The sequence below is a fragment of the Glossina fuscipes genome, unplaced genomic scaffold (assembly GCF_014805625.2).
Source record: "Glossina fuscipes isolate IAEA_lab_2018 unplaced genomic scaffold, Yale_Gfus_2 61, whole genome shotgun sequence".
NCBI lineage: Eukaryota > Metazoa > Arthropoda > Insecta > Diptera > Glossinidae > Glossina > Glossina fuscipes.
Genome location: NW_023998433.1, coordinates 4,504,512 through 4,518,796, shown reverse-complemented (window position 1 = coordinate 4,518,796; position 14,285 = coordinate 4,504,512). Strand labels below are relative to the sequence as shown.

Below are 14,285 nucleotides of genomic sequence, written 5' to 3'. Positions count from 1 at the left end.
TGCGTTATTTGGTAGTGACCTAGGGCAAGTTAAAATTACAAAACAAACAAACTAGAAGAGCAATAGGATACAATTCTCAAAATGATACAATCAATTCTAAGACTTTTGCATTTCTTACAGTTGAAGTAGCAGGTCCTCATATGTGTGCCATCACATTATTTTTAACCAAATGAGCAACAAATTGTATAGAGCTTGGATTAAAGGTTGTAATATTTTTACAACTTATTTGTTGGCCATGTTTTCGTTATATGAAAGGGTCTTCAAAAATTGCCACAGCTGGTCCAGAATTTTTATACCAATTTATATCAATTTAGAATGCCGTAATAGTACTACTTAGCCATTTTTGATGAAAAATTTTTTAAATTACAATTTTTTTCCATATAACAACTTTTCAGATTAGAGCGTTATGTCGGGAGTGGTCGAAAAAATGGACCGATCTGAACTACCTTCAATAGCGTTCGCCTTTGGGTCGAAACACGTCACTTTACTACATTTAATCAAAATATCTCAAAAATTGCGACCTGTAGCTTTAACACAAATTTACATGGGCAGACGTCAGATGGACAGGTTTAGATCAATTGAGATCATGATTCGATCGGTATAATAAGAGGTAGGTCCATCTTAGGCACTTTTGCGTGTCTCATATGACCGCATTAACTTAGTATACCCTGTACTACAAGTGGCGTAGGGTATAACAACAAAAGGAAGGAGAAGAAGCTTGGCATCTCTAGGTGTGGAAGTCGGTTTGAAATTTTTGTGGAAAGCAAAGAACATTTTTTTTACTGAATAATCGAGAAATTGAAAAATTTTTCTGGAACATTTTTTTTTTATTTTGGAAGGAAAACAAGAGAATTATAAATTTTACGAATTGAAACCTGAAAGAAAGTTGATGGCTAGTGAAAAAGCATGAAGGTTTTGTGCGTGCAATCTCGATATAACGTATAAATGCATACAAAAAGAATTAAGTTCAACAGAACTTGTAAACAAAGAATCAGATGGATCTTGAATACTTGCATGTGCGATATAAAAACATATATTTGTATAGGTACGACTTAAACATAGGTACGAGGAAACATAAGCCATCAAGGGAGTTATTTCGCTTTTTTTCAAAGAGGACATAATTGCAATTTTCTCATAGCCAAATTCACACTTAGGCCACATTGACACTACGTATTTTGGCAGCTGAAACACCTAGTCTTGTGTATAAAAAGGCTTATTCGATTTCAAGCAACACTTATTCCTGAGTGCTTTGCCAATAATGAAAATTGAAAGAAATATTTTCAGTATATTTCACTTTTTTTACAAGCGAAATGATAAAAATGCTTTTCAAACAAGTAAAATATTTATAGGATATGTCTAGGAAAGGACGTGTTGCTAGATATTGAATTTCTTGAATTCAAACGTTCATCATTAATGCTTCTTGTTGACCAAAAAAAAAAAGAAAAAACTATAATACACCCATTAAAAATATTCTTTCTTTTTGTTAATTTCCCTAACTGAGTGATATATAAAATTAGTCTTAAATGTGATTATGTTATGTTTATTTGTTAATTGAAAAAAGTTGATATTGTTGTAAGCGATTAGAGACATGGGGTGTATGCTGTGCTAGTTCCGGAAAATATTTCTTCGGTCGAGTGAAGATAGTTTCTTTAACCTGATAAATTTTCCATTTCGTGTTGCTATTTTTTTTGTTTTACGTTTTTATTTTTGCTTTGAACTGTGAAAGAGCAATGAAAAGCCATGAATCTCGGGTTGAGAACCCATCATTTCAATAACCCTGTTCAGCCGTAGCAATATTAACACCTAAGTTTTCATGAACGTTTGCAACAAATCGCACAATTGCGTGCGTAACATGTGAAACTCAAAATCACAAAACCAAAACATTTTCTCAATAAATTAAGTTAAAATTTAAAATTTAACAAAAAATACATCAGTTCTATTAATTTCTTCCTACTTTTTATCTCAATTTGTCTGAAATTAAGTTCAGCGGGTCACATAGCCATTTTGTATCCCTCAAAAAATGACTACTATAAGGACAGCTAGGCTCAGTCTATGCTGCAATTCGTTGTTGAATGAGAAAAACGTAGTTTATTGCCTTTAAAATAGTTAAGATTCTGTTCAAGAAATCAAATTCAAAAGCGTGTTAGCGAACGCATTACTCATTCTGTTAATAGCGTTTTTGTATATCAAATATTGATTAAGATCTTGTTTATTGGTTCGTGAGAGATGCTTGTAGTTTTGACTAAGTCATTGTTAGTTAACTGACGCTCCTCCATTATCATGTCTTATATTTTATAAGGATTTCCTCCTTCCTGCATCAACACTTTTTCACGATATTCACGATATCCACGATATCCGTTATATAATATATTTACTTGGCCATATTAAAATTAAACTATCGAATTTTTGATTGTAACTAAAAAAATTTTTCTCTAATACTTTCCTTAGGTCTTTATGAGTTTTTTTTCGCAGATAATGCTTAATGTTTTGCCAGTTTCCCCATTTTTAAAAAACATAAAGTTGACCTGGTTACTTTCATTTGTTTTTTCTGAGTAAAACTATTTAACAAGTTAGTATGGAACTTTTCAGTTTGACACAAGTAATAAATACTAGTACTTTGTTCTATTAATGCGTCAAGCTAGAAATATTTTGACACTTTAATTACGCTAATGAAAGAAATTTATTGAAGAAGAACTAATTTTAAATAACCTAAAATTAATTAAGAAGAATTAATCTTCTATAATAAAAGAGAACTGAGAGAGTTTTGGAAATACACGTGTGTATAACTTTTATAAGTTTTCTGCGTTTGAATTTTGATTTTTGCCTTGAATGTTTGATCTGTTATATTTTTTTATCACAATGTGAATCGATATCTGCATTGTTGAAGATAATGCAGGCGAAATTATTGACAGCAACGTTTTCAAATTTTCACTGATTGGCATGCATCCATTTTCGAATACGTTGCAATTTTTATCTTTCTACAAGATATTTTTCAACTTCAAAGTTCCCTTAGAGCATAACAGGCGAACTTGTCTGAATCGACCTTACATCGCATGTTGATCAAGTTTATTTGTGAAAGAGTGAGTGTACTTCTAGCTGATATAAACAATATTAATACATTCATGTAATTTTTACGTTTAGATTAGATAACTACTTTCATGGCTACGTTTAGTTAACACCGCATAAGAATCACTTTCTTTTCTTTTCAATGTTCACGTTGCGGCATTGAAAAGATTTGCGTTTCCACTTTTAATTCGTAATACCTGATGTTAACAGTAAAGTATTGTAACGTAAACCGTCTTTCGCGGTTTTATGTTATTTATTCAACTCCTTTTGAAATTAAGTTCATATAACAACTTTTAGAATAATATAGGTTTTATTTAGAAAATTACGAGATCTATTTACAAATTATTTACAGGAACTTATATCTACTACACTTTCTGTCTCGTTCTGGCATTGTCTGTTCAAATATTACAATTCATCTCACTTGCCTCGACCCTCGCGACTCACTTTTCGACTCGCTTACTCGCTATGGCTCCGCATATATTCTGCTTATACACTCTTTTACGTAAGTTAATCGCGACATTTCTCTTTTTGCGCTAGATTTTAGTCAATCGTTATTAATCTTTATGTCAGCCGTCAAATACATGATGCAGGTAACACGCGATGAGTGTATATTTGGTTTTCCATTTCTTTAAAATTTACTTTCTTAGAAAATCGACTAATTTTCATGAAAATTCGAATCATCAAAGATAGCATTTTCGTAACAGTATGAATAAGATATTTCTCATCAATCCCAGATTCTCATACACACAACTTTCCAGATTTTTCTTAGGAGGACAACTTAAAATAGCATAAATACCTATAAGTAAGTTTTGGCATTTATAACGTAACAGGTATAGTATATCATTCAAATCGAAAGCAATGTAACGTTACATTGAGTTATTCAATTTCACAAATATTCTAATGTAAAAAAAGGATAAATTTTCAGAAAAGATTTTCTAGTATGTGAACGGGCAATGAGTGATATGTTAAGAAATCTCTTTGTCATGTTTTTTTTGGGTTATTGTGGTTGTTTTATACATTATACATATTTGACTGAATTGAACGTGTCGTTGCTGGCACCGTTGGCCAGTGAAAGTTTCATCAAATTTGACAGTTCGTTAAATCCATCAAATGTAAAGCGTGGTTTTGCCATTATGAATACTCGGCTTTACTATTGGTATTAACGATTTCATCTGATGGGCGTTTTGTAATTGGACTATTTTTACTTTTGACTTTTCTTCAAACTAAACAACGTAACGTTTCGGTCAGATAGCAATTTCTCGCTATATAATTCAGCAAAACCTTCATACACTCCAATACTTTTTGCAACTCTCTTGAAAATCCTAGGAAATTAAAACCCTTAAGAGTATCTGTTCAAGGATTCAGTGTTAGCGCTTATTAAAATTTGGTAAATTGTTAGGAAATCTTGGATGTTCATGCTACTCAAGCCATTTGTCGCAAACTTTTATTATAGACGAAGTAGTGCGCAAGGTACAAATTGTTAATATATATTCTTTACTTGTAAGCAAATATTGCTTTTCGGGGGCAATTCCGAATTCAGCACTGTTACTTAAGCAACGCGTAAAAGGTTATATTACCTCCAAATAAATCGTGTCCTTAAAAATGTACTTCAGTCTTAACCGCGAAATATGGAAGCGTGGATAAGAAACTACGTATAAAATAAACAATGTTTTAGCTTACAGTGTAAAGAAGGGATGTATATATGCAGTGTATAAGAGTGTGTAAAAATGTGTAAATAGAAAATTTAAAATTCATCTCTTTTTGGTGAGTATTTTATTCCACAGGCAAAATATCAAAAAATTAGAGCGCACGAAAGGAAGAGAATTAAAAGTAAATTTATGAGCAATTATATACATATTAAGTAGTCTAAAAAATATTGTGCTCAATGCTAAGTAGGCCTTTAATTAGTGTTTATGAATGGGAGTGAAATGAAAATTAATAATAGAGTTGTACCTTCCTGTTGCTTCAATATTTTTTAAATTGTCTGCGTATGTTCATATATATATATATATATATATATATATATATGTACATATATAAGTACACATGCGTATGTACACATACACATGTAAGTATGCATATTTAGTAATTGTAAAAAAAAAGTAAATGAAATCAGTTGAAGCATAATCCCACACATGTTTAAGACATGTGAACATTCATGTCGTACACGTTTATGATAAGTTTGTAAGCACGCGTATGTGCCGTATCCGGAGTGAGGTATATTTTAAAATTTTAAAATTTTAAAATTTCCTGAATCTTATTCTGAGCATTGCATACATATCTCACGACCGAGAATATACAGAGTTATCATGTCGTTTGAAAAATCCGAAAATGCCAGAGATGGGTGGCGTGAAGTACACATTTTATTTATTAATTCAAATAAATTTCGACTGATTTACCTATGCCAATCAATCCGTTTGCTGATTTCATAGTCGATTGTGTAAATTGAAAATATATATATATATATATATATATATGTGCAGTTACTAATAAAAACAACTGAACCATGGAACATTGGACGTGCATTGCAAAAAAAAAAAAAATGTTCCTTTGCATTTGTATTTATTTATAAAAATAGCCTGCAGTGACTAGCAAATCTCGAGCTGAAAAGTAGTGGTGGTTCTTTGGATGCAAAAACTGTGCTTTATTTTATTGACGAATGCACGATGTATATCGAACTGCTCTGTAAAGGAGGCTTTAATGTTTACTGATGTGAAGGTAGCCCACTGTACCTAGTCTACATTTTTGTTTTTGCTAACTTCACACTCGGGTTCATGCCTCTGCTGAGGTAATTAATATTTGAACGCTACAAAATTATTAGAAAAATTAAACAGAACTAGAAATACAAGCATAAATAAAATAAGAAATGATGCAGAAATGTCATTAGATATTAAAAAAAAAAATTTTCTTGTATTTAGCGTATAGTGCACGTATAACCTTGGCGAAAAGTTGCAATACATTAAGTGTGTAAAAAAAATTTTTACGAAATAAGACGTGTACAGTTTTTTGATATGTCTTAAGGAAGGCTAAAACCTATCAGAAAAATTTCATTACCCTGATCCCGGTCCATCACCTCCGAAAAGTCATAAACTGAACTTTTACCGATATAAATAGTGAGAAAGAAAAATCAGGCAGTTAAGTGGCTGCTAATGAATAAGCGCACGCACAAGTGCACACAAACATTTTTCCCGTAGTATATATTTTATTACCCTATAGAATGTTTTGAACAAAGTTGTACGCGATTCATATATTTAGAAAAATGTCTACAACTGAATAACATGCATACAACTTCTTAAGCAAGTGTATGGACGAACGCGCGACTATTGCAAACATATGCCCATAATGTATAATCTTAAGTATGTATATTCTGGAAAAAGACAAAAACATTATGTGTATAAAATCGAACATTTCATTAACAACTAAAACAAAAACAGTATGTACATAAGAACGAACATTTCATTAGCAACATTATTGCAACATTTTGCCTTTAGGTTCTTTTGTATATGGAGCGGGCCGGTATTTGGCGAATTTCGAGGTGATGGACCGGGACCAGGATAACGAAATTAGGTTTTTCTGATAGATCTTAGCATTTTTCACGATATATCAAAAACCTGTAGTCTAAAAATTGTTATAACACGATTTTGACATTGCATTCTTTCAGTATTTGTAACATACTTTTGCATGAGATTTTCTAGCATTTTTGGTTTTGTGTACGCGGTTAGCGGCTTAGTATGTTTCATATGTGCACGTTTGCTAAGATTATTTCGCAATAAATTCTAACTTAGCAAAGACATTTGTAGTGAAGACACGAACTATAAAAAGATGGGTTATCTTGGGGGGCTATCTTCACTTCAGTTAATATTTTTAATAGAATCTTTAGTTCAAACGCCGAACAAGGTGAACTGTCAAAATCTGACAATGGTTACACCAAGGAATAGGTCTTTCTATCAAGGCAAAGAACACATTTAAAGACAACTGAAATCAATAATTAATGTTATTGATACTGTTCAGGATATTTATGCTGATTTAAATTGGGCGTTGAGGTGGAAATCGAAAATTCGTTCCGAAGGATAGCCTTCTTCCTTTTTTTTAGCTCAGATTTAACATGAAGGATGCCGTTAAAGCTACGCGCTCACGAGACAACAAAAGTAAAGTACATCCGTTGAGTAGTAAAATAATGCAAAAAAGAAGAAATACAAATGAAAACCTTCTGAAATATATATGCAAACCACTGCAAATCGAAACATTCACAATCACCTTTCGAGAATTTTTGTGCACAAAATAATATTCAGTTTTCTTTTTCCTTTTCTTTTTCACTATTAGTATTTACGATGGCCGCCTGACTAGATTTCTAAGTTTACTTTGTCCCATGTGGGCATGTAGTTCATTGGCTGATATGAATATATATGTATATAGGCTAATTTTTGTGTTGATGGTGTGAAAACTTTATTTGGTTTTTAACAAATCTTCCTATGCAGATGCACGCGCATGCATACCTTCTTCTATTTCCGTTTATTGTTTTTAAATAAATGCATATCGAAGTAAAAGAAATTGCATTCATTATTATTTGATAGCATCATGTATGTACAAAGATAAAATAACATAAGTGTCACTGGTATATGGAGCATATAATAACAATGTAGAACACATTACATTTAAGTTCATGAGGTATGTTAACTTGAGGCCGACCTATGGACTGATTTAACAAATTTAACCCAATGACAATGCAAAGGAAGGATCTTTTTCTTTTTTTCCTCTTTTGATTTTAGTGCCAAGGTCACCGCCAGGCAGAAATAAGTAATCCTGTTGCATTATTCACGATAATCAAGAGTATATCTTACCTATGAAATTCAATTATTGCTAAACATTGGGATAGAATGAATAAAGCAAAAATATGCAAGAAAACTTCCAACCACTACTAAAACCACATGCAATAAGACGTATTTGTATTTTTATACCCTACACCACTTGTAGAACAGGACATATCCCAACCAAATTTTATTAATGTTCAGAGTAATTTTCTAAATCGATCTAAGCCTGTCTGCCCATCTGATATCTGTCTTTGTAAATTTGTGTTCAAGCTATACGTCGCAATGACGTGCTTCGGCCCAAGGACGAACGCTATTGAAAATAGTTTGAATCGATTCATTTTTTTGATCATTTCCTCTATTTTGAGAGCTCGTTATATGAAAAAATTGCAATTTGCAAAATTTCTCGACAAAAGTGGCTAAATAATAGTATTTCGGCATTTTAAATTGGTATGAAAAGTTTGGATAGGTTGGGGCAACTTTTGAGCCCTCTCTCATATAATGAAAACTGCAGTTCATAGTGCAAAAAGATCTCATTTTCAATGCTTCATGATGAAAATCCGATCATAATAGTAATTTAAGATAAAAAATTTACTATACCAAATTTGAAACAGCCTCTCCTACACGAAAATTTTTGTTTTAATTGTAGTAAAATAATTTGAAATCAAAATTAACTACGCTGAATTTTGAACACGTACCTTAAATTTGGATCCACTTGGGCACAACCATTCTTACAGGAAGTAAGCCTTTTGCGTTCTATGGCAAAAATAAGAATTGTGTTAGAAAACGTGGTGTAGAGTGTTTAAAAGTCGGCCTAGCCCAATTATAATGTTTTCACTTATTTGTTTTAGCATATGGATTAGATTGTGCTTTTGCTTTTGTGTGAAGGTAGCAAAGTTTGCTCACTTGTCTGATGTATACCAAGGGAGAATTTCAGAATTTTCTGTTTTTAGCCGTTAGGTTTGCGTTTGGCCTGCGTTTATGTTTAGCTGTATTATATTTGATATGTTTTATTTTACAATTCTGTGTAAATTAAAAAAAATAAATTTAACAACTTTTACCAAGTCAAGGTCTAACGGTTAATTTTCATAAGGGAAATTAAAACGTTGCAGGTTGCTTCTAAATTAAAAAAAAAATTCATATAATACATACATATATATTTCTATGACATATTAAACCAAAACAGGCTATTGTCATCTACTTAATCTTAATTTTTTTTTTTTGAAATAGTTTACATACAGTCTTAATTAATTTATTAAGGCATATATTTTGTTTTGGTTTTGGTATAATAAACTAATTACTATAAGCAAGATTCCAAATCTATTCTATTGTTTAAGGAAAATTTATTTATTCTATATTTGCAAATAATAAAATAGGTTTCTTCCGACGACGAGAACCACACAAAGCCGTTCGCTGAAAAACATTTTTTTACTGATTATCAAAATAATATTCAATTATTACATGAATTTTTAGCTTTTTTAGTTTTTTAAAATAAATCACACTTTCCTTCAATTAGTCACCTGATCCATTTAAAGTTTATGATGGATTTAAATGAAGAAAGCAACAAGGAATTATTTTTTCGGCAAGCACTGCAATTATATTGATGATTCTACGAATTCCCTGAGCGAATAGTACACTGTAAGTGCTTCAAATATGGAATAAAATCATAAATGGCAAGGTTAAACAATTGGTTGCCCTTTAAGTAGTAATTAAGTGAATGTAATTTTTCTTTTAGTATTCTAACGCTTTCTTAGAATTCCAACTTAACACTGAACAAGTAAAAATATTATAGTCTGTCACGACTCACCATTAAATACCCAATGGCCGCCTTGTATATTTTCATAAAACTTATTTTTAAAATAAGGCAAGATATGGGAGGTGGTCGAAAAAATCCGATCCGAACTATATTGAATTGGGTTCGTTCTTGGAGCTAAACATGCTGGTGTGCCAAATTTCATCAAAGTATCTTAATTACAATTTGAATATAAAAGTGAGTAGTCACACATCAGGTAGATGGACAGACAGACAAGGTTAGATAGATTCAGATAGTAATTGTGATGAATAAAAGATAGGTCTACCTCAAGTCCTTGTGGACGTTACGCATCCTTACAAATTTAACACACACCATATCGCAAGTGATGTAGCGCATAAAAGCGGACAAAAATCGGGCACTGTTGGGAAATAATTCGCTATAAGTATTATTATGTAAAAAGCGTTTATTTCAAAAGAATAGTAGAACTTATTTTATTTAATGTATTCAATGCTCCCTCGTAAAGTACACATTTTTTCCATATTTGTGAGAAAATATGCGCTTTGCGTTAAATCGACAACCGGTCTTTCGAGAGTAGAGAAACTACTTTTCGGGCATCGGCATACGAATGGCAATATTGCTCGAGCAGACGATAAGTCAATAATTAAAAGTAATGTTCATTAGAAAACGTAATGTTTTGGTGAATACAATGCAAAGGGCACCAAATTTCTATTTAACACTGCTTACGTTTCTTGGATCAATTTCGCCGCATAGGGCCGAAAGCCATCACGTTGAGAAATCAGGATATTGAGACTTTCGGTATATTGCGGTCGACTTTGAACTAAGTTGAATCAGTTGTCGTTGGTAGCATTCTATAGCGATGGTTTCCTTTGATTGAAGCAATGCATATTTCGCTCCACCTAGGAAACCCCTCGCCACCACCGTTTTGTCAAATTGTAGAGCTACAGGCATTTAGTTATATCGTCGCGGTTAATGACTCGCCTAGACGGGATCGTTTATTGTTAGCATTTACTAGCAAATTATTTAGGTCGGGGATAATCCGCTTCCCACCTTTCCCATTTTTTTGGGTTAAATTCGACTTGTTCAAAGTTTCCAAAGACTTAACTTAAAATCACGACAAAAATAAAAACGGCATCATAACATGAATAAGTCAAGATTTGAAATATGTTCGCAAAGAAAGTAATGCCATATTTTACAAAAATCGATAAGAAATTACTTTACTAGACTAAAAATTTTATATATACGATGTACGTATATACTAAATAAAGTTGGAAGATAAAGTTTGGATATATCCACTTCAAATTTATATCTCTCACCATTTCACTGGCGTTACCGTATTTTGTTTATGAGGGATAACAGAAACAGCTATAAGTTGAGAAATTTGCGGCACTTACCGATATGTTGGCACTGGATGTCCTTGCGCAATACATGGTAACGTTGTTTGACCATTAAGCACAACATGACGCATGGAATGTTTTTCAACATTAATGCGCGGCTGGACCATACCTTTCGGCTCAGTAACAATAATCCGACCAGGATATGTTGAGATTTGGATTTCACCTGAATATGGGAAAAAAACCAAAGTTCAAAGCCAAGAACAGCAAGAATATGAATAGCACGAACTTAAAAACAAAAAATATATGAAAAACTTCTTTTATTCCTTTACATTTGTTTATTTTATCTTTTTTGTGTAAAAATATTCAAAAATTTAAAAGAAATAAATTTTTCCTCTATAACTGAGAAAGAAAGAGAGTATGTGTATTCGCCGAAAGTAAAAAAAACAAAGACAATGTTATTTGCAGAAATAACAGGCTATGCTAGAAACGCTTCCTTTGTAAGAAAATTTGTCAAGAGAAAGTAACCTCCGAAATATGCGACATTATAATTACCGTAAGTTTTTCCTAAAATATAAAATGTAGTATATGATAAATATGATGTAATATAAAGCAAAATTGCATGGTTCCATTAGGCTGCAGCGTATTAAACATTTGCATACTCATTTCGAAATCTATTAAATTTGTTAATTATTTGCAAAACGTGCATCTGTCTATATCTTCGGGAATCGGCCTGGGTGGCCGAGTAGGTAAGAGTCTCGACTAGCAACTCAGGGGTCGGGGGCTCAAATCTCAAGTGCGGTACAGTTTTTAATAAAGCCGAAAGCCTAAGTTGGGAGTGCTTTAAGACTTAAGTCTTAGAATTTATTCTCTGGCTAAATTAATAATAATAATAATATATCTTCAGGAGGACACATGTTCTACCAATAAAATTCAGAACTTGACTAACTAGACCGCTTCGTTGTATAATAAATAATATGTATATATCGTTTATATAATAAATAACATTTCTTGACTGGGTGTGAAAAATCCATAAGAAACAAGCAATTGGTGAATATCAAATGATTTGGTTGAAATCCAATAAAATTTTTGTATTTGTAAAATTTCAGTGCCTAGTATTTGAATAATATACTTGCTTGGGATTGTATCTACGTGTATATGTACGCATTTGCAAGCGCATAAAAAGTAATTTAACCAATTACATTCAATTTTGAAGAAGTCATTGTATGCAGCTTAAAGTGATTTCTTTTTTGGTTGTTAGTGTACCTGACAATATTTATTTAGTGCGTATACATGAATAGTTAGAAAAAGAGAGAGGGAAACGCAGTAAAAAAACGTCACTTTAAATAATGCATATTCTAACGAGCGAATTAATAAGTGATATTAAAAAGTCTCCAAGTTTTACTTCGCTGTTTTGAGTTTCTTTTTGTGGCCTGATCTTTTCAAATGATTCCAAACTTTTACGGGGTTGATGTTTAATGCCTCGATTATTTTCTGATAGCCTGCGTGCCGGTCTCATTGACTGCGAGGTTCATCTTTGACATCGAAAAATGTAAGCGAAAAATATGTACCGCGTACATTTCTTGTTAGATTTAAAAAAAGGATCTCAATCGATTTACGATCGTCCAATTCTTGACTTAAACACATATATAAGGTGTCAAACACAGATTCAACAGAGTATATATATACAAATATATATTGCAAATAGGAATGCATTTATACATATATTCATTTATTCAGTAACATCATTTGAATTTTTTTATGTTATTTATGTTTTCATTTTCTTGGGAAAAGGATTTCCGTCTTGTATACAATATTTTTTTCAGCATTGCGCAACGGAAGCAAACATTTTTACTTCCGTAGAGGGTATTCAGTTGTAACGCGTTTTTCTTAAGAGGTGGTGTTGGGTTTTGTAAAACCTGGTTAACTCAGTTGCGTTACAAAAAGAAGAAAGAATTTAACATACTACAAGTGTTGTTGATGTGACGTCAAATAACGGTGTTATGGTCAGTCTGTCTTGTTGCTCTATCCGTTAGTCTGCGTACTTGTAGCTGTTGGTCCGTTAAGTGACTGTCTGTAGTTACATCCACACACACACATCCCCTTACTAAGTTACCGCATCTTCGCGAAACCTTCTCTTCATCTAATTACTAATTAATGAACATAATTTTAAGTTATTTTTTTTTTTTATTATTTGTTAAGTCTAGTATAATTTGTAACCAATAGTGCATACCTAACTTTTTGTGTTCAATAGAGTATTCATATTAATTTTCCAATTCATTTTTTTCTTTTCTTTTTTACCAGTAACTTCTTCAGTTTTTCTGTTTGAAAACAAATTTTCTTAAAATTTTCTTTTATTTTTTTAAATTAATTTTCCTTATAAACACATTTTTTACTTCGTGTGATGTTTTTTCTTTCCTTTCCCCATACGGTGTGTGCTTTGCCTGGTTGTTGTACTTGTATTCGCTTTTCATTTAATCCTTTTAGTGAAATTCAGCTTAATTGTTATAGTGAAGCGCAGATTTTAATTTCACTAAATTAAATGTAAATTACGAAATAATTTTATGCGATTATCTCTCAACCAATAAAGCGGTTAACTAAGCTTTTAATCTAGTTACTTCAAGTATGAAAATATGATTTTAATTTCCACTACAATTTTTAGAGATTTTATTCTTTTGATTTCTTGTACTGTTTCCGCAGTGCTCGAGTCTTATTAAGCAATCATCTAGTTCTTTCTGCTCCACTATCACATGTCAAAGGCTGAAACTTCACTCCTAATTGTCGACTCTCTTGATCTGTCTCGTCAGTCTGCTCTTTTGTCTCGCTAATCAAAAAAAAAAGGAAACATGGCATTTGCTTATAAAAAAAACCTACTCTTATGGTATACAGACGGATTTTCGACTCTATTCATAATTCTCTCTTTAAATTTCGCTACTATGTGAGCCGGGAATTTTGGAAAGAAACCTTGATTAGAAGTCTTAATTAAAACCCGTTATTATATGTAACACTACTCCTTTTGTAAACAGCAGAGAAAAAGCCGACTGACAGAGACCCTCTATATACGCAGACGTTAGACAATTCGACAACAATATCCCTAATCTATGCATGTGTTTTTATAAGAAATCATATTCACGATGTGCTTCATAGGGTTCTTTATAGAAGGGAGTCCAGTATCTGGGTCAAAAAATTACTTATAGCTTAAATTCAATTATAATCGGCTGCGATCGCATCTTTCATATCGACCATCTTTATCCATTAAGAAAATACGTAAAGAAGCCTAATTTCCATAGCCTATAAAAATTGGGT

At 32.0% G+C, this 14,285-nt stretch overlaps 1 protein-coding gene across 9 annotated transcripts in view; it reads right to left on the bottom strand.

Annotated features, from left to right (window-relative positions):
* Positions 1-14,285, bottom strand: part of LOC119638018 (Down syndrome cell adhesion molecule-like protein Dscam2) — a 128,407-nt gene that overhangs the window by 37,062 nt on the left and 77,060 nt on the right. For all 9 annotated transcript variants that reach the window (XM_038034559.1, XM_038034558.1, XM_038034560.1 and 6 more), the window contains one exon: positions 11,040-11,205. In XM_038034559.1, coding sequence (XP_037890487.1) covers positions 11,040-11,205 — 166 coding nt within the window. The remainder of the gene's footprint in view (positions 1-11,039; positions 11,206-14,285) is intronic.